This window comes from Kogia breviceps, chromosome 13 (genome assembly GCF_026419965.1).
Source record: "Kogia breviceps isolate mKogBre1 chromosome 13, mKogBre1 haplotype 1, whole genome shotgun sequence".
Classification (NCBI taxonomy): Eukaryota; Metazoa; Chordata; class Mammalia; order Artiodactyla; family Physeteridae; genus Kogia; species Kogia breviceps.
In genome coordinates this window covers 72,750,126-72,770,698 of record NC_081322.1, presented here as the reverse complement: position 1 = coordinate 72,770,698, position 20,573 = coordinate 72,750,126, and the positions used below count along the sequence as shown (strand labels likewise).

Genomic DNA, 20,573 nt, shown 5'->3' with positions numbered 1-20,573 from the left:
TAAGGTGGCTAAAAGTACAGTTACTATATAAGGTACTTGGAAGAAGGGTACATTTAGATATACTATATTTGAAGTGCCTAAGACATCCACGTAGAACTTTCCAGCAAAGTGTTAATATGTGGAGCTGGAGAGAGAAAATTCAGAGACATTGGCATAAGTGATCTTTGAAGCCATGAAAGTGTATGAGCTGGCCTAAGGAAAGAAACATAAAATTTAGCTTCAGATCAGGTCCTGCAGCACTCCATAGCTTTTTTAAAAAGTGGAATAAAGGGAGAGGAGCTGAAAAAGGAGACCAAGAAAGAGCAGCTAGAGGCATAGGCAGTCCTGGAGAACATGCTGCCAACAGAGGCCATGGCAACTCGGCTTCAAGGAGGAGGCGGTTATCAGCTGTATGCCTTGATGCTGAAGGTGGCTCAGCTACAAGATGGACTAACGTAGCTACTGAAGGTCATTGAAAAGGAGCCCTTTCCGTGGAAATGTATTAGCAAAAAGCAGATCGGGAGGGAATGAGAAGTGAACAGGAAATGAATAGGTCAAGAGAGAAAAATGCCCAACTACTTCATAAATTTAGCTGTGAAGTAGAAAAGAGAGTGTAACCAGAAGGGGATATGAAGTGCAGAAAGGCTTTGTGTTTTTTTGTTTTATTCTGTTTCATATAAAAGATTCTTGAGCATGTTTAATATTCAATAAAGAGGAATAGATTGAAGATATAGGAGAGAAAAGGGATAATGTGTAATACAAAAGACAGAGGGAGTGTTGATATGTAGAGAGAAAGTAGAGATCTCATTGAAATCGAATAACTAACAGGTGTAGGTTGGGCTATTGCACAACCAAGCTATAAGGGTAGGGGGGTCCTTATCAGAGAATAGGAGATCTTTTATTATTATTATTATTGAAATATAGTTGATTTACAATGTTTTGTTGGTTTCAGGAGTACAGCACAGTTAATCAGTTATACATATACATATATCCACTTTTTTTTTTTTTTTAGATTATTTTCCCATATAAGTCATTACAGAGAATTGAGTAGAGTTCCCTGTGCTATAGATTAGGTCCTTATTAGTTATCTATTTTATATATAGTAGTGTGTATATGTCAGTCCCAATCTCCCAATTTATCCTTCCCCTCCCTTCCCACCCCAGGTAACCATAAATTTGTTTGCTACATTCGTGATTGTGTTTCTGTTTTGTAAATAAGTTCATTTGTACCATTTTTTAGATTCCACATATAAGCGATACCATATGATATTTGTATTAGTCCTTTCCAGAGGGACAGGTTTTCAGTACTCCAGATGTGACTGTAGAAGTGGGTGACTCAAGTGAGGTGGAGGAGAAACGGTGGTAGAAGCTGAACCAGTGAGATCTGAATGTTGAATAGGTGGTCCAAGTGGACGGTATATAATGTCCAGAGTTAGTATACTTTAACCTATTCACCACACAAAGAACTGCTTTTCTTTTCAGTCCCCCCTCTCCTTTTCCTCCTTATAGTTTCTTTCTTCCTTTCCTTCCCATAAAAAGTCTTTTTTAGCCTTTTCTTCTCTTTTATCTTTTCCTCTGGCCTCAGGCATCCCAAGGTTCACAGATAGCATTCACGGCTAAGCAGGGCTGCTGACCCTTAGGGGAAAGCATTCATCACAGTATGGGGAACAGCATAAGAAAGAACTGCTGTGTCAGGCTTCATGCAGTAAGTTTAGGAAGTGATTGCTCTGGCTACCGGTAAACAGCACAGCCTCTATGAAACTGAGTCACTGAGCCCATCAAACCCAAACACCTGTTCATTTTATGGCAGCTTTCCTAGACACCCAGGAGAGAGATCAGGACAGTTACATTTGCTGTCCTGTTGGGACAGGGATATCTGTACAAATACTGTTTATTATGTTCTGACTTCTCCCTCCCTGTCTTTCATGGGTATTGAGTAACACGTGAATTAATTGAAGGATCTTGTAAAAAAATTAAAAGAATACAGAATTCACTAAAGTTAATTTCTCTTTTTGATGCATAAATACTTATATTTCCTTTTCATTAAATGCATGACTGAATATTTTACTTACTATGCAAGCAAGTTTTATCACTTTTCTACATTCTCACGTTGCTTCCTGCTACATTAACTTTTGTTTTCTGTCACCATTTTTGTCTGACACTTCTGCCTTCTGCTGCCTGTCACATTTCTGCCACCTTCTTAAAGCATGTGCTTATTGTTTTCTCAGACTCTCATGTACTCTGACCGTCTGAAACTACTCCACTAAATGGTCACATCATCTGTCTTAGAGTTGAGGGATATAAAGGTGACTCTATATGGATAATGAAGGCATTATTTTGAAATTGTATAAATATTAGTTCATACTATTCCTTAACTTAGGGGTTCTTTTTTATTGTTGGTTATCCAATCCCTGATTTTTATTACACACTCCTGAGAATTAATTTTTTATTTCATTAAAGTTTTTATCTGAAATGTTATTTTACTCTAAGCATTCATATCAAGGCTCTCAGACATAGCAAACAGTGTAATATCATACATGGTGCTTAATCATATAGCTGATCTCTGACAAAAGATATTTGGAGAACATAAAAATAGAATTAAATAATAAAAGACATTTTTTTCTACTGCTATTTCACAATGTAAGGAATCCTATTGACTAACCATATAAATAAAATGAGTAAAATGTTCATTAGTGGATTAGTGGATGCATTTAAGTTAAAGACTGTATCTACCCTAACAGCAGTGTGACAGTATTCCTGAATGACCCTTGGAACCTACTGGGCATTTCACAAAGTAAACAAAATTCCCCCTGCAAGTTCTGACAGCTACAGGCATTTAGAGGGTGAAGTAGGCCTCCTGGCAGAACATATGCCCCACGTGGCCTGTTCCCCGTGTCCTCAGTTTGGCTAGATTTCATACAAAGCGTTTTTGTCAGTGGAAACCGTGACCCCATAATGGGCACGCTTCTTATGTCATAAGTTTCTATCCAGGAGAAAATACATGGATACAGCCATAGCAAAGCCTTCCCACCTGTCCCACACACACCACAATGCTTCATCTTCTCAAACTTTTGAGTGTCTAATAATCAAGTGGTATGCTTTTTAAAATAAAGAATTTTTTCAGGCTCCAGTCCCATAAATTTTAACTCGTTAGATCTCGGATCTGGTCCAGGAATCTACATTTTTAACAAGCAAATCTATTGCTAGTAGAGATATTTTATACAGCCTTTTTGTAGAGAAAACAAATACTGTAATCTGAGTTTAAAGTTGACATAAAATAATTTGGTAAATATAATCCACAAGTGGTTATATTTCAATATGCTTATCTAAATATTTTCATATAAGATATGTGATATTATCTTATAATATTAACTGGTAAATTAATATTATGTATAATATAATATTAATGTATAGTGTAATATTAATACATGAATATTAATATATTACATTAATATTATATATTATTATTAACATAATATATTAATTTACATTAATATATTAATGTAAATTTAGAACACAGTTAAGTGTTTATGTTAGAAAATGTCATGAATAAATATAATTGCAAAAAACCATTTCTATTCACCAGCCAAGTTAGCTCTTGAACTGTTAGTGAGTCTCATGTTGAAGTTAGCAATAGCTTGCAATAAACTGAACATACAGTAAAGACTTCTAAGATATAAACTATAAATTATTTTTATGAACAATTTTACTGTGTGGAGTATAAACTCCATTAAAATGTGGAAAAGACATTATTCATGAGGTGAGGACTTCGTTTCATTCGCTACTGTATCCCTAGTATCTAGAACAATGCCTGGCATGTAAGAGATACTCAGTGGATGGATGGATGGATGGATGGATGGATGGATGGATGGATGGATGGATGGATGGACGGATGGATGGATGGACAAGTAAACCACTGATTAGTATTTATATATAATATCCCCAAAAACCTTTGGCTCCGAATGAAATTTTTAACTTTTTTGCAATTGCTAACTATCTTTTTGAAATAATCATTCAAAGTATTTTAAAGAACAGGATAATATTTTTGTGGCTAAGTGCACTTGTAAAATTTCCCACATAGGCTGCCTGGATGGAGTTTCCATTGAACTTTATTCAGGTAACATGTGAAGAACCCAACCCAGGCATATGCTTGAAAAGTATTCCTACTTTGTGAGATCTATCATACAAGCTGTGTAACGGCACTAAATTGTATCTGTCACTATCAACATGGATTTTTAGCATGGTGAACAGGTGCAGACAGAAATAAAACAATGCTAACTGACCTTACTCAGCAGGAGCTACTATGGACAGCATGGGCAAATTGAAAGATTTAGCTCTGCTTCAAAAGGAAAAATCCAGAATAAAAGTAATGAAAGTCAGAAAGCACTAAGACAGGAAATGACTTCCTCTATACTAAACAATAGGAAACAGATCAAGTTACAAATCAGCAAGGAAACCTAAAGAAAAATCTATGATCTATCATACAACTGATTAGAGATCATAGTTCTTTTGGGGGGGGGGAGGTGGAGCTAAATTGTGTAAATTTGTCTTTTTTAAAGTGATGTTCTTCAGTTAAATGAATCTTCAAAACAATCTCTAATCTCAGGATCTTTGATTCTTGTAGTACGTTTAAAAGATTGCAATAAACCAATACAAGTAATAACTGGAAGATTTAAATGTTATCCCTGCTCTGTTTCAGATGTGATTGTCCCATTTCTGACAAGACTGAAACTTCTTATCCTGGGCAGCTAGCACATGTTAGGCATCCATTTGACCCTAGAGCAGTGAGAGGTACTGCAGGTACAATAGCATGCAGCACTAGGGTAATGGCATGATTCAGAAGACCAGTTCACTTGTGATAAACACAGTCCCAATTGTATCACTAATGTAGTAAGTTTAAAAGGTCCCAGAATTAACAAGCCTCCCACCCATTCCCCTAAAACCCTTATTCATCTGTAAGAAATCAGGGTAAACAAAAAGTGTAATATTATTTTTTAGTGGAAGTAATTTGCACAAAAGAATAAAAATAAATTCAGAATAAAACAAACGGCATACACTGAAAAGTAATGTTCTCCTTCATTCCTCCTTCTTTGCCTATTTCTATTGCCAATTTCTGTTTTTAGTTATAGAGATCACCTCTGTAACTTTCAGTAATATACATAAATTTTGTTTCTTGAAGTTCTAGCTGTAGACAGTATCTGCTGATAGTTCTCACTTCAAAATAGGAGGAAATTAGTGCTTCCTTCATTCTTTCTTTTCCCTTCCACATTCTGATTTTTGTTATAGTATCATTTTTATATTATAATGTTTATACTTTCATGTTTTGTTATCTAATTGTAGATGTGACTTCCACATCTAGAAAAAAAAATCAGTAAATGGTGTGTACAATATTATAATAAAAATACTTTTCATTATAGAGCCAAGCAGAGTGATTGAAGTCATGCAGAAAGGAATGTGATCCTAATCCTCTCATTTAAACTTTGCTTTTCAAGGAAGAATCTTCTGAGTACCCAGTGTAGTAGAAGCTCTCATTTTTTTAGCTAGCTTCCTTCATTTCTGTGTCAGCCTTATCTGGCACCATTATTCATGTAATCCTCATTCTACAATTCTTTTTTCGGTGTGATCTACTGCATCAAGAAATTTTAACATGATAAGCATGTGAATGGAAAATCAGAGTTTTTACACTTCTGAAAATGACTTCATTCTGCCTTCACTTTAGAGTCATAAGTGACTGGCAACCCCCATACTATAAGACATTATTTGACATGTTTTATATATATTAGTGTGTATGTATTTCATATGTATGGAATATATATAATATATAAACATATACTAATATATCATATATTAATATATTATGAAGACACATTAAAGATAATATATAAATATATAGTATCTATAAAATCCCTAAAGATTTAGTCTGCCTGTTGACATAAAGCAGCCTATAAACATGAATATTCTCTCTGATATTTGATGAAAACTAAGACTCAGTACATTCATCATCTCAGTTGTGTTGACTTTTTTCTGATGTTCTTCAGAACACAGTGGCCACTTTAGCCCTTAATTCTGCCAGTGGAGCTGAGCGTGACCATGAGAATCCATATATATTACAAAGAAAAAGGAGTGGGAGAGCAATGTGGACAGATTAGGCAAACAGAGAAAATAAAAGGGGCCAAAGAAAGAAGGACTAGGCTGGTGAAGAAGCGATATAACGGGTAACAAACCATTGGTTCAGAGTCATGGATTGCCAAGCCCTGCTTCAGAGTTCCCAGTTTTCAACATTAACTTTCCAGTCATGGAGAGCACTACTTTTCTTTTATTTATATAAATCAAGTAGAAGTAGTGCTTTGCTGCTACAGTTGGGAGGTGTCATAACTGTTCTCCTTCCTTTCCTTCCTTCGCTAAATAAGGAGTCTCAACAGATAGAAAATAGATGTGAAGGGAATAGGGTGAAGCCAGCTACAGTATGTCTTCTATGCTATACTCATGGATTTTTCCTGTTGTTCCCTCCTCTTTCCCCGATAACAAGACTTCAGAGAAAAAAGCAGTACCTCACTCTAAGATGCATTGGTAAAATATTTTGACTTATTTTGGAGGAGAGGAGTTGATCAAAGTCTAAGTCAAATACTACTTGATTGCTGTATTAGAATTCTTTGTCTCCTGACTATACAATAGAAACAAAACTGAATTTTCCATCCTTTTAACACATTTAACAGCTTTTAACTCAAAGTTTAGGTTCTCAGATTTTAACAAGAGCCTGGAAATGTGTACCTGCTTATTCCAATCATGTTTAACTCTGTGATAAAAATAAGTTAGTTGCACCTATTTAGCACAGACAAGAGGCTACGAGACATTTCTGATTTCTAGTTATGCTATTAGACAACCTCTAGTCCAGATTTCCTGAGAAATTCTTTGTTGGCCTTTATTGCTAATGGATGTCTACTGATTTTTCATTGCCTTGACTGCCTGAATGGTCTGGAGCTTTTAACTTCGTACTTAATTTTCCAGAAAGGGAAAGACCTGTATGTGTAGCTTTGAGATCTAGTTTGGTTTTGTTCATTAAATTACAAACAAGGGAGCAAAGATCTTCATAAAGAACATTTTGTAAGATTCCTTTGTTGTAAAGAAGGAAAATTCCATCCTTTTCCTTCCGTGTTAACTGTTATAATGCTCTTGGCTACTTACCTCATGAGAGGAAGACCAGGAGAGGCACTAACTTGATCTGAGCGGTAGCACTTTATATGTCTCCTTTCATAGTTCCCTAGTTGGCCTTAGAGCGAACTAGTGCCTCAGAGAGAACAGCCACAAAGATACAGTCAAGGGCGGGCAGAGGACAGATGATGGGTCTTCATTCCAAAGTTGGGCCTTGGTCTTTGATGTTTCAGAAACATGAAGAAAAACCAAGCATTAATCATAGAGTAGGGTTGGTAGATATACATGTGGAAAAACTGAAGAGACTACCAAGAAAGGATAGAAATGAGGAAAGGGACAGGAACTTCAGAGGAGGGCAGAGCTGCTTATAATTAAATCCAACTCTATCAGCCTAATATATTATGAAATGATCTAGCAGTTTGGGGGGGATTTCTCTTCCCATGCACCCCCCTCCCTAATTCCAGCCAAACTTTGCATCTGTATGTTTGCTGATACAGCTAAAACATAAACTGGGTTGGATTAAGGCTGCCAGTGTACCTGTCCAGAGATACTCTGTTAACACCTTGCACAGGGATGGATTGATATCTCTGTTTCCTCATCCATATCTCTTTTGCTTTTTCTGTGATCCTCTCCGATATAGATATAACCCATCTCCTTCCTGTTTTAATCTTTTTAACAAAGTGAGTATTTCTTTTCTGTAGCGGTGACCACATTGAGAAGTCGTCTCAGAAACTGACAGATCTGAGCCAAAGTTCATTTATGTATTTGAGATAAAAGAAACATTAAAAAGAACAGTAGAGGGGCTTCCCTGGTGGCACAGTGATTGGGGTCCGCCTGCCGATGCGGAGGACGCGGGTTCGTGCCCCGGTCCGGGAAGATCCCACATGCCGCGGAGCGGCTGGGCCCGTGAGCCATGGCCGCTGAGCCTGCACGTCCAGAGCCTGTGCTCCGCAACGGGAGAGGCCACGACAGTGAGAGGCCCGCGTACCGCAAAAAAAAAAAAAGAATACTTAGTTTTTAAATCCACATATCATTCATCAAGCAATTGTGAACTACTAAAGCTAATATAATATAGCACTTTTGCTTATATTACTACATTTAATACAATTAAATGTGAACTACATATAGAAAGTTAGGAAAATATTTACAACATAAATTTAACATTTACAGTATATGAGAGGTCCTACAAACCAGTTTTTCTTTAACTTTTGACCAACAGTTCCACATTATATGTATGCCTTTCCAACAAAAATATGTGCACAGGTACCCAAAGCTATAAGTATAAGCATAGTCACTGAAGTATTGTTTGTAAGAACAAAAAAGAATGAAATCAACCTAAATATATATTAATAAACAAATATTTAATAAATTGTTGTATCCTAAATATTGTGCAGCCTTTGAGGTGAGGTATATATAAAGGTCCTACATGGTTAAGATTGCCAAGATACAATGTTAAATATAAAGGCCATGTTATAAAACACATTTAAAAATATTTGTGGGGTGTGTGTGCATTTTTATAGAAAGTTTTTAAAATATTATTTTATATAAAAATATTTTATATAAATAAATATATATTTATATAAATAAATATTTTATATTTTATATAAAATAATAGACTTAAATTTTTTAATCTTAAACTTCTATTAACTTAGTTGTCCAATGAACATACATTGCTTTTTTTGTAATTTTTAATAAGTTATCCAAGAACTTCCCTGGCAATCCAGTGGTTAAGACTCCATGATTCCACTGCAGGGGGCACGGGTTGGACGGGTTGGATCCCTGGTCGGGGAACTAAGATCCCACATGCCATGTGTGCGGCCAAAAGAAAAGTTATCCAAAAAGTGTTTGTGCTGTATGTAGCAAATAGGACAGAAACCAGATCCTTATTTAACTTCTATTCAGTTTTTCTCCTACATTTTACTGCCTTTCTTTTTAGAAAGACCAATAATGCTTTTTAGATTGGTAATCCTTCACTGTCTAGGGCATTAACTTTTCATTTAGCAACACATTATGAATTTTTATTAAAATAGACTCACAAAGGCAGTGTGTTTTCAACACAGCATCTTGTAACTTGGAGCAACATTTGTAATGATAATTTATGATAATTTAAATGTCTTCAAGTAGTCTAAAATGTGAAATCTTTGGGAGAAACTGCTTTTTAACACATTGGTCTAACATAAGGATTATGCATTTTGGCTTTGTTTTCAAAAATTGTGTAAGGCATGCCTGCTCAAACCAAGGACCACAGATATATATGAGCCACCCTCCTCTTTCTTCAGTTTTCTCATTCTCAATAGCCACTTTCTGGCCATCTGGAAGAAAAGGGTATTAAGGCCATCTCACTCCGCGTGTAGCTTTCTGCCAAGCAGAGCTTTGGATTTTCAGACTTCCTTATTGTTCTTCTTTCATAGTAGGAAGTAACTGGACTGGGACCAAATGGTTCAGAATTGTAGCATTTGGAAGGGATCACTGAGAGCTACCACTGAATTGGCCAAATTTTGATAAAAGGGAATATTCTAGTCTTTTCCTTCATAGAGTTAGCACTCCGGTTTGGAATGTTGCTTATAAAAGACTATTCTGTTTTCTTTTGAAATTTTTGTAAGAAGCAGCTTAATTGATAGAAGCATTCATAGTTATCCTGGTATTTCACTTGAAAATATCTTTGAAAATGAGACCTTGCAAGGAACATGGAAGTTTCTGTCTAAACTACTAAATGATCACATTATGCTAATTTCCTGTTTTATCTTATTTGAGATAATTTTGCTCTTATTTAAGATAATTTTTAGATTGAAGTAGGTCCCTTATACTTTTTAACCTTTCAAGTATAATTGAAAGTCTGCATATCCAGAGAAATAAATGTAGATCCAGGATTTTAATACGAGAACTTTTTACTTTCTCCCATAATTCTTTGTTGGTAACTTTAAAATTAGTAAAGCTTTCTTCCTTGTTTTGTTTATATTTCTACCTTTGAGTGTCTTTTTGTGTAAGAGTAGTAAGGGGGTGTGATTTGAGGAGAAGAGTAGTATGGGAATATTTTTACTTCTTTTTGGTTAGATCTGACCCCCTTGTAGGAGAATCTGTGTCATGGTGGTGCTCATATTTAATGTCTCTGAAAGATAATAAGTTATTGGGTATCTGCTATTTGCCAACTATTGGGCCAAACACTTTGTATTCATTTTCTCATTTAACCATCACAGCAACCTTTGGAAATAGATGTAATTATCATCCCTGCTTGACAGATATGAAAACTAAGGCTTAGAAAAGTTGGAATCTATATAACTAAGGAGTTGCAGTAGTGGCAGTTGAATTTCGATTTATGTCACTCAAAATCTCATGCCCTTAATCTCCCTGTCATACCATCTCCCAGAGCATTCCAGGAGGAAGACTTTCTCAATGAAAGCTACAAAAACACTTGCCTTATTTCTTCATTTTCTTATTTCTTCACTTTTTCTCATTTTTATACTCCTGTCCTGGAAATGGTCATGCAAAATACAAAAAGCACTCTTTCAGTGTTTATCCAGCTTTGTATAAATCTGCTTCCATCCAAGTGGACGTCATTTGTACCTCTGTCATTATAGTGCCCTTGTAAGAAAGGATTCTTTGTGGGTTAGATTCTTTACTATTTGCTTACTTTGGAGTTTTGATTCATTATATTCTGAACATTTTTCAATGCCATAATATCTGAAATGAAGAGTGTTTTTAATATAAATTCTGCTTATCTAAAGTAACAAAATTTTATAACTACAAAACCCAGCCACTTAACTAAAAAATCTTATCTTAGGGTCATATCACTGTATGACTTTCTGGTGTGCATTTTTATATTTGATTCTCTCGGGGTGTAAATCCGTATCTTATACAGTTTGAGGCTAAAGAAAATTCCCAGCAGATACAAAATGAAAAAGGATGAACACATATGTACCTATCATATAGTTTTGATAACAAGTGTTTTATGTTAGTTTTCCATTCCACTGTTAACTAGATTTTATTTGGTAATAATGTGTTTTCTTCTTTGTGTTCAAAGGGCAGCCATTCTACAAAAGTGGAAGCTGTGGTCAGAACTCTGATGAGAATCCAGCTGAGAGATCCAGGGGCTAAAGCACTTGTGTTCTCAACGGTACTATCAACATTTTCATCCTCATTGTTAACTCGGAGTGGCTTTCTGTTTCAAATCAGTTTATATCTGAGAAATAATTGTTAATGTTTGCCGAAATATAATTGAGATTTAGAATTACTGATAGATTTCTCCATGTTCGATTTTTTTTCTATGTCCATTGGACAGAATTATTTTTAGAGAAATTTGATGATGCTTCACAAGGCAATTCCTATAGCTACATTTCATGTTTTTATATTAATTTTACTTAGGGATTTTCTTATATTAATATTTTTAAATTGGAATCTCTAACCTTGAAAGTCATTTCACGGATGAACTTGGTTAAGGCAAAGAAAATTAAAATAACCTATTGAAGAAAAGATATTGAGTAAAGCTGCTAGTTTTCATTTTTGGAAGATAACTAACCACATCCATTAAGCACTCTGTATTTGTTTTCTGTTGTTTATGTTTATAGTAATTCATCTGCTGAAGACGCTCATTTTTTTACCCTATCTTTAACCAGCATTTGATACAAAAAAATCTTTCAGGATAGAACAAAATATATTAATGGTATTATACTTGAAGATTTTGTTTTTGTTTACTTAATTCTGAGGTATAAAGGATATTTTGGTTTAGTCACTTTTCAAAATTTTTTTATATGAAAGCTGTTTGTAAATATTTATTTTCCTATTGTTTTATGTGTTCTTAGTGGCAAGACGTATTAGACATTATTTCAAAAGCTCTCACTGATAACAACATGGAATTTGCACAGATCAGTCGTGTTAAGACATTTCAGGTATGTCAAAAGACTTATGTTTTTTTGGAGTGGAGTCAGTTGCAAGTTGAAACTGCTCTTAACTAGCTTACTTGCATTTATTGTCTTGTGTCATATAAACCACAAAAAACATGGTTTGAGTTCTTGATTAACTATAAAATTGACATTTAAAGGCAAAGTAAAGAAATTGCATTTATTTTCCATCTATTCAGTTATACCCATAGCAAACCATATTTAAAGATCTTCTGATTTGAGGTCTGTTTCTTTAATATAGGAAGAGATGGCCTATGACGCACCTTTTGAATGGACAGAGGCCTCATGCCCCTGGGATTATGTGCTAAAATCACTGCATTAGGCAAACTGCGTATGGTTAAACTATGCTTACATCACACTCAGCACAATGACAGGTGCACACCTAAGTGACAAACACCAAAAAAAAACCCCAAGAGAAAATTTAGTAGATTCATGTCTCTTACCTCACACTCATTCTTGCACATTCTTTCTCTCACTCTCTTTTTCCTCTAAGCTCATATCGTTTAAGTTGCATACATGTATCTTGTGATTCCATTATATATCATAAAGAACAAGAGAGGTTATGTGACACTTTTTTTCATAAAGTCAAGCAATAAGTTTATGTTTTCTAAAATTGGTAATTTTACATTTAATTTTCTTAGTCACTACACTTCACAGTGACCTGGATACCGTTAGGCATTGTAACATGAGCTACATATAATATACTGCTCTTATTTTTAACTATCCAGCTAAAATTTAAATGTACCTTTCTTTTTTAGGAGAACCTTTCAGCATTTAAACATGATCCCCAAATCAATATTTTGCTGCTGCCCCTGCACACAGGTTCTAATGGATTAACTATCATCGAAGCAACTCACGTTCTCTTGGTGGAGCCCATATTGAACCCTGCCCATGAGCTTCAGGCCATAGGAAGGGTGCACCGGATTGGACAAACAAAGTAAGGGCTAAAGTTAACATCAGTAATATTTGCTCCAGTTTCTAAGATACAGATCAGCATTTAAACTCTTCATTTATGTTCATCATAACCTATTCATTTTTAGTTACTTCCTTATGTATTAAATTTTCAAGTGTTATTAGATGACCAGAAGACATTTTGAGATTTCCAACCCTCCCTCCTCCAAGCAGCAAACCCCCAAATTCTCCCAGATTTTTGTCTCCTCCTTCAGAAACTACCCTGATCATTTCATCAAAACAGCTTCTTAAAATACTTAAGACAACTACTAAGTTGAAGGCATCTATCATAACTTTGAGAAGAATTGACTTATGATTGGCTAAAGTAGCCTGTATTTAAAAGAAGGTATGTTTCGTACATGACTGAAAACAAATAGCATTTTTTATAAATTCTTCCCCTTAGGAAAATACAGCCTTCCAGGTCCACTCTAAGAGACAATTGGTTTAGTTTAAGGCACAAAGTAATCCTAATAGTAGATACTATGTAGTATGTACTACTTTCATTCAAATATCAGAATGGACAATTATCCTTTATAAGGCCTCTCAGATGTATTACCTCCTGGATGTTAGATGCTTTGATTTTTTTTTTTTAATGCATCTATACTAAGCACTCATTAAATAAATGTTGATTGAATACTTACTATATGTCAGGCATTATGCTAGATACTGAAGATTCAAATTGAATAAGACATAATTTGTTTCCCCAAGGAGATCACTGTGTGGTACAGGAAACATGATTTAACATATTATAGTAGAGTGTGAGAAAATATAATAGAAGTTCTGTGGTAACAAAAGAACGGAGTGATCTCTTGTGCCCTAGAGAGTCAGGAAAGGCTTCATTAGATTGACTCTTAAAGGAATAATTATTCCAAAGTTCGGCTAGAAAAGGGTGCTCACACAGCCAGAGTTGCCTGTGCAGAAACACAGAGGAAATAAATAACATTATATTTCTAGGGACCCTAAGAAGTGAAATTGCTGGAGTATAAAGTATGTGGAGAGGAGTGACAGGAGATGAGGTCTTGTATGCCATACTCAGAAACATGGCCTGCTTTGTAAGCAGTGGCTGGGAGAGCAAATGATGACTTTTAACTTTAAGCAAGAAAGAGACACGTTCATCAGGCAAAATATGGCAAAGTAATATAATTGTAATAAATGCAAGCTTGTTCTAAAGTACTACCAAGTAGCATTTAAAACGTAGTTATGTCTCATTGGGTTATTGCTTTTTGTTTGATATGGGTTTTTGGTGGTGGGGTCGGGGGAGCAGGGCGTTGGGTTTTTTGCATTTTAGTTTTGTCTTATATCTTTAAACATTGAATTCTCATCATTGTCTTCTAAAGCATACAGTGGACTCATCCCAGATATAAGGCCACAAGTCTAAAAAGGCCACTCAACACTGTTTTACAATCCTACTATGCTTCCCTAGTAAATAGATTTTTCTACTTTCTGAGGAGACTCTCTTAAGTCTGCTGTATCTTCCTCCTCCCCTTTGAGGATGATCTTGCCTCATTCAGAGAAAACAGATACAGTCAGATTAGAAGTACCTCATCTTTCCATCACCAGCTTGAACAGTCTACCTGCATCAATACCCACCTAGTTCATTCAGTACGTTTTTATTGAGCTCCTCCTGTGTGCCAAACACTGTTCTAAGTACTTGAGATGCCCTCACAGAGCTTAAATTCTAGTTGTAGGGGGTTGGTAGAGAGACAGATGGTAAACAATAAACATAATAAGTAAAATATATACTGTGCTAGGAGCAGGGTCAGGAGGGTTAAGGGTGCAGGTGGCTGGGCAGGAAGGCATGGAAGTTCTTGTGGAGAAGGTAACAGCTGAACAAAGAAATGTGAAATGAGATAAAAAAGAGAGAAAGTCATGCAGATACCTGCCACCTCTGCCTCCGCTTTCTGCCTAAGAGTCCGTCCTCCACACAGCAGCCAAAAGGACTTCTAAAGTATAACCAAGAATAATTCAAATCATGCATTAAACCCACTGATGGCAAGAATCCAGATTTTTGCCATGTCCTACGAGACGAGACCCTATGTGATTTGACCTCCCTGCCCTTTGTTTACAGTATGCTTTGGCCATGCTAGCCTTCTTTCTGCCTCTCAGACATTTTCAGCCTGTGCCAAGCACGTTCTCCTCCCAGGACTTTGCATTTATTTACTGCTTCCTCTGTCTGGAAGCTCCTCCCACGCCTCCTTTGCTTATTAGCTGTCTCATCCCCATCAGTCATGCTTCAGGTCATATGTCAGCCTCCTCATGTCATTGTCTGTACCTGAAAATATCTTATTTTGTGTGTGTTTATTGTGTGTCTCCCATCGATAGATATTTGTTCATTCGGATTAAATCATTTGTTGTATTCACTGTTGACCATTGCCCCCGCCAGCACCTGGATTAGTCCCTGCCACGGTAGATACCAAATGACTGACGAATATAACATATAATATATGAAGTTTGTGTGTTCTAATTTGTTTTAAGGTGTTTTTAAACTTATAATTGTTATGTACCTTCTAGACCCACTATTGTACACAGATTCTTAATTAAAGCAACAATAGAAGAAAGAATGCAAGCAATGCTGAAAACTGCTGAGAGGAGGTAGGTAACAGTTTACTTCAAGTGGACAGGAGAAGTTTTCCTGTTCATAAAAGGTTGTATAAGTGTGTAGAACCTCTTCACCTAGATGACCACTGAGTCAACCAAAAGATATAAGTGCAAGTACTTTTTAAAAGCACGGTATGACATTTTACCTCTCCAAAATTTCCCAGTTAGTACTTTGGGCATTCTATATTTGACTTAATTTATTAATAGGGATTGTAATATATAAAAATATTTAAACTGACCTACTATTAAAGAAACTTCAGTTCAGAGCTAGTATACTTTAAATCACCCGTGTGTATTGGGGACGGGAGGTGGAGGGAGGAACTATCCTACATTTCTTTGCCACACTGGATCACTTTTTAAATGAAATCTATCTTTATGCCCAGCCTGAAAGCTTTAGTCTGATAGCTGTAACATGAAATTTAGAGTGCTGCTTGATACATCGCACTGGTTAGTCACATGCAGGTCGAAAGGTCTGAGCTTAAAATTAGGCTGGTAATTGTGGCATTAATTTCAAAGGCAGAACAGAAGCAGAGAGACCAGAACAGCCTTAATTTTGAAAACTTAAGTTTGGAATCATAAAACTTCCTAACATTTATTTCCTAATTAATTTTCTTTAAAGCCATTTTGAAACACAAACTGATACCTAACTGAATCCTTGTGAGATAGGTATGATTGGAAGATACACTCAGAAGAGATGATTGCCTTAGAAGGGATTGTTTCCACAGATGTACTTTGCATAGCAAAGAAGCCATTGGAAACCAGAAATTCTCTTTCATTGGTGGTCTGGGAAAGAAAGGCTACCACAAGAGCTTTTTACCTCAAACATGAAGGCTTTTTGTTAGTGGTGTTTCCATATGTCACAGAATTCAGTGCTTATATTTAAGCTGCCTCAATAAAACAGCAATTAAAAGAGCTGTTGAATTTTTCTTGAAACACATTAACTTTGGATACTAAGAAGGTAAGTTGTAAGGTGAGAGCTTTAGTACTAGCTGGCAGGGGTTTTGTTTCTTTGTTTTATTAATTGTGCAGAGAAAGACATTTTATGACCAAGTTTGAAAATGGTATATAGAAATCTTCACTAATTTTAACAAGTTGTAATAATGATCCCATATGGCCTACTTTCTTCCAGGTGTTTCTTATAACTCAATTACAAAAACTTAGAACAAATATGTTCTTGTATAAGAATATAATATTATTGTACTATTATGTCTTATATTATTATTATCAGACCAGACAGCATATAAAGACAAATATAATAATTTATTCCTTGGGGTTTCTTTCTGATTCTCCTCACTTGCAAAATCCTGCAGTCACACAAACCCATCAGCGAAACATTCCGAAGCCTCTGTCTTGACCGTGGCTGATCTGGCAGACCTATTTACCAAAGAAACTGAAGACCTTGAATGAAGTACACTTGATTCAATCCACAGACTTTAATGTGTTTTAAATTTTTCATAGTTTATAGAATAAAGTTATAAGTTAAACAATCCAATAGATGTCAGTAAACAGTGTTCTTAGTTGAATGAATTTATTTCTTTTTCAGTTGTACACTGTCCTAGTAGTTATTGAGTCCTTTCCAATATACTGTTTCCACAATAGCTATAAAGATTTTTAATTTTACACTCCCAATAAAATATTTATTTTTGTTCCAAAGAGGACCTCTGTCTGAGGGAATTCAGAGAGGTAATGTGTACTTTTCTTTTGGTAAGACCCATCTTAAAAAGAGTTAGGGTAACAGAGTAAGTCAACTAGTCTAGTTGTACATGACCTGGTATACTCTGCCACTAGATCTCATTTTGAAAGAGCCCTCAGTATCTTTAGCACATGATCCACCAATAGCCTATCAGTGATATTTTAAAAGATGGTGAGTTATGTTAGCTCCTAGTTCTTTGAGTAGATATAGACTGTAACTCCATAAATAGTAACTTTAGAGTAATGCAACTCCTAACAATGAGTTAATATTAGGCAATTATTTCTTTTCTCTCTATCTTGCCACTAAAAATCAAAACACTGCACACTTTAAGTATTTCTATTCTATGTTAAGTATTATCAGTGTAAGCAGTTAACTTTAGCCTTTCTAAGTGTATTAATGTTTACTTTCCTTAAAATTATCTAAACTGCTTTCTCTACTTTTAATTTGTCTTATTGAGTTTTTACATGTTTTAAGATTGATGTATCTGTAAATATTGCAATGTTTATAATTTCAATTCTCATCATTATAACATGGCAATATAGCAGGGGGTTTTTTTATCGTTATTATACTAATGTCCTGTGTTCTTTTCCTTTCCCATGTTTTCATGTAACTAGACTTTTAACCACTAATATCTAAATTTGTGATAGGATTTGTTATTTCATTCCACTAGTACTTTCCTCAAGGACTAGTATTTGATCTTTGGAGCAAGAGAATGTCATATTCACATAAGCAAATAATTGCAAGTGATAATAACCTAGTGTTTCTTCTTCTGTGAAGAATTAATGGACTTTGAAATTGCTAAATAAGGAGTAGCTTGTTGTATCCTAGCCATTTGACGTAATACAGATGTTCTTGATTTGTTTTCTTTGAGCCTTTAGAGTTTTAAATGACCCTCAGGACTCATTAGCTCCTACTTAGTTGCCCAGAAAACTGTAATAGAAATATACCCTGGATCACATTTGTCCGAGAGGCTTTGGTGCTTAGTTAAGGTGCATTTTCTTATTCTGGTTTATAGGGGGACATAATTCAACTGAAGAAAACACACACACATTTTTGGTGCTTATTTTCTTCAGTTGAAGGAAGATATGCATTGATTCTTTTATATGAAATATTAAACAGAACTATTATTTTTGTAGCTCTTTACATGTTATAAAGAGCTTTCCTATACATTCACGTGTTTAATTTGCCCAACAGTCCTGTGAAGTTGATATAATTAATATCATTCCTGTTTTAAAGGTAGAGAACTGAGATTCAGAAATATTGAGAAATGTGCCTATGACACACAGCAAGTAAACAGTGGAGCCAGGTCCCCTGACTGCAAATCTCATGTTCTTTCTCTAAATCACATACCTTGTTGAGATTCAGAAGGCCCATGGTTATAATTTAATGATGAACATATTTCAGTATTTCTTTTTGTTTGTTTCCTAGTATTCCTTTCTGTGCTACAGTTTTAGGGAAAACAATTTGATATGCTTTAATTTTGTAAAAAAAAGAAATATAAATATATAAATATACCTATCTGTATTAGAGAAAACCTGCTCTTATTTATTTCTGTAAAATATTATCAAATAAATATTTTAGTGTAAATTGAAATTTGGGGATTTATTTAATTTCTGATCCACAGAACATACTGCGTGGTTTTTGTTTTTTGTTTGTTTTGATCTCTCAACAAAAGGTGTCAAAATTGTTTATACCACAGGATCCTATATTTTATAGACATTTATTATTTCTTCAAAACTGTTGTGACACTTCTCCCAAATGATTATTCAGAACAAATTCAGATCTCGTCCCCACATCTTGGCTGCAAGTAAATGGACCTCCTTCCATCATTTCATATTCTCTGAAATATCACTATACTTATAAATAGCTGTTCTTAAATGGGTGCTTTATTAATGAACCAGAGAGAAGAAAAATGAGGTAATTCGAGTCCTTAGAGAGCTGAAATGCATTTGGATCTGGGGCCACATCTCTGTTTAAAGAATCCAAGTGAGCTTACTAGGACTGAAAAGACTTACTTATATACAATGTGAAATACATACACCTAATTCCTTAGTCTTTTGCTTCAAACCCAGGCAGCTTTACTATGTCTATTGCAGCTTCAACTTTTCTCTCTGTATGTGATCTCAGTAGAATGGCCCATGTTTTAGGGGTACAGTATTAGGGATTGGTCCCTTTCATATCTTATTAATAACAACAAACTGAAAACTCTCTACATTGATAATTCAACATATAACCATAAATTATAAACAATTATCAAACTTAACAGTACTTGTCAAAATATTTAGGATTTGAATTTAACAATGCAAGATTAATCATCAATTCAAGTTACCTTGTTAAGTAGATAGAGGAAGAAATGATGTCCTTTAAATCTTTTGCTCTCGTTTACTAGTCCTCCCAAGATTTAGTGTGCTTGAGTTCTTTATGTTTATTAAACTACAGGATAGTCTTCGAGAAATGCAAAAATCACCTGTGCTAGAAGACCTCAGGCTTAGTTAAGCTGAATAAAAAGTGTCTTTCAGGTTTTCTAGAATTTAAACGAAATCCCACAATTATGTGCCATTTCTTAATTTCTAACTGACATATCAATATAAAAATGAAATGTTATTAAAACAGTACAGTACAAGCAATGTGTTTTAAACCTGTCTACTCTGATAAAGGAAATCTAATCTTCAATGATGCTTCTTCAGAGTGGGATCAATCAACTCTATATTTTATATAATTTACAAGAATTTCCATGTACTTCTGTTACGTTGTGAATGTGATATAAACACTATCACATGTAAGGCTTGAATATGAACCACTTGCAAGCCTTCCTTTAGAGGAAGGCTGTGTGAGTAATTGATAACCCCAAAGGGAATTCAGTTCTCACAGTGGGTATATGATGTTGCCTCTGAGTTGAATAACAGACAGTATCACATACAGAAAATAGCAGGAGAACTTGGCTGGGACCAAAGTTGGCATCTCCAGCTTTCCCCTGCCTTCAGTCAGCCTTTCAGAGACCTGCATACCTTGTCTTTGAAGTTCCCGTACCATCCCTTAACCCTATTCCGTTATTTAATATCAGTGACTCTCAAGACTGATTTTGTCCATTAAAACTGACTTTGTTATATTGAAACCAAATCCTTTGTACTACAGCATATGATTTTTCCTTGAAAACTAGAAATAAAATTTAACCTCCATTATCTGTGTAATGATTCTTTGTATGGGTGACTATTATTATTATTAAATGATTAAGTAACTTTTGCTTTCTGCCTTTCAGATATTCCATACCTTCAGCCTTTACTTAAAGAACTCCCTCTCCAA

General features: G+C 35.1%; 1 protein-coding gene across 6 annotated transcripts in view; it reads left to right on the top strand.

The window, feature by feature from the left end:
* SHPRH (SNF2 histone linker PHD RING helicase) overlaps positions 1–17,069 on the top strand; it is an 86,114-nt gene extending 69,045 nt beyond the window's left edge. For all 6 annotated transcript variants that reach the window (XM_059035989.2, XM_067010973.1, XM_067010970.1 and 3 more), the window contains 5 exons: positions 11,152–11,244; positions 11,930–12,016; positions 12,787–12,965; positions 15,491–15,571; positions 16,888–17,069. In XM_059035989.2, coding sequence (XP_058891972.1) covers positions 11,152–11,244; positions 11,930–12,016; positions 12,787–12,965; positions 15,491–15,571; positions 16,888–16,984 — 537 coding nt within the window. In that variant the 3' untranslated portion in view covers positions 16,985–17,069. The remainder of the gene's footprint in view (positions 1–11,151; positions 11,245–11,929; positions 12,017–12,786; positions 12,966–15,490; positions 15,572–16,887) is intronic.
* Positions 17,070–20,573: the final 3,504 nt, after the last annotated feature.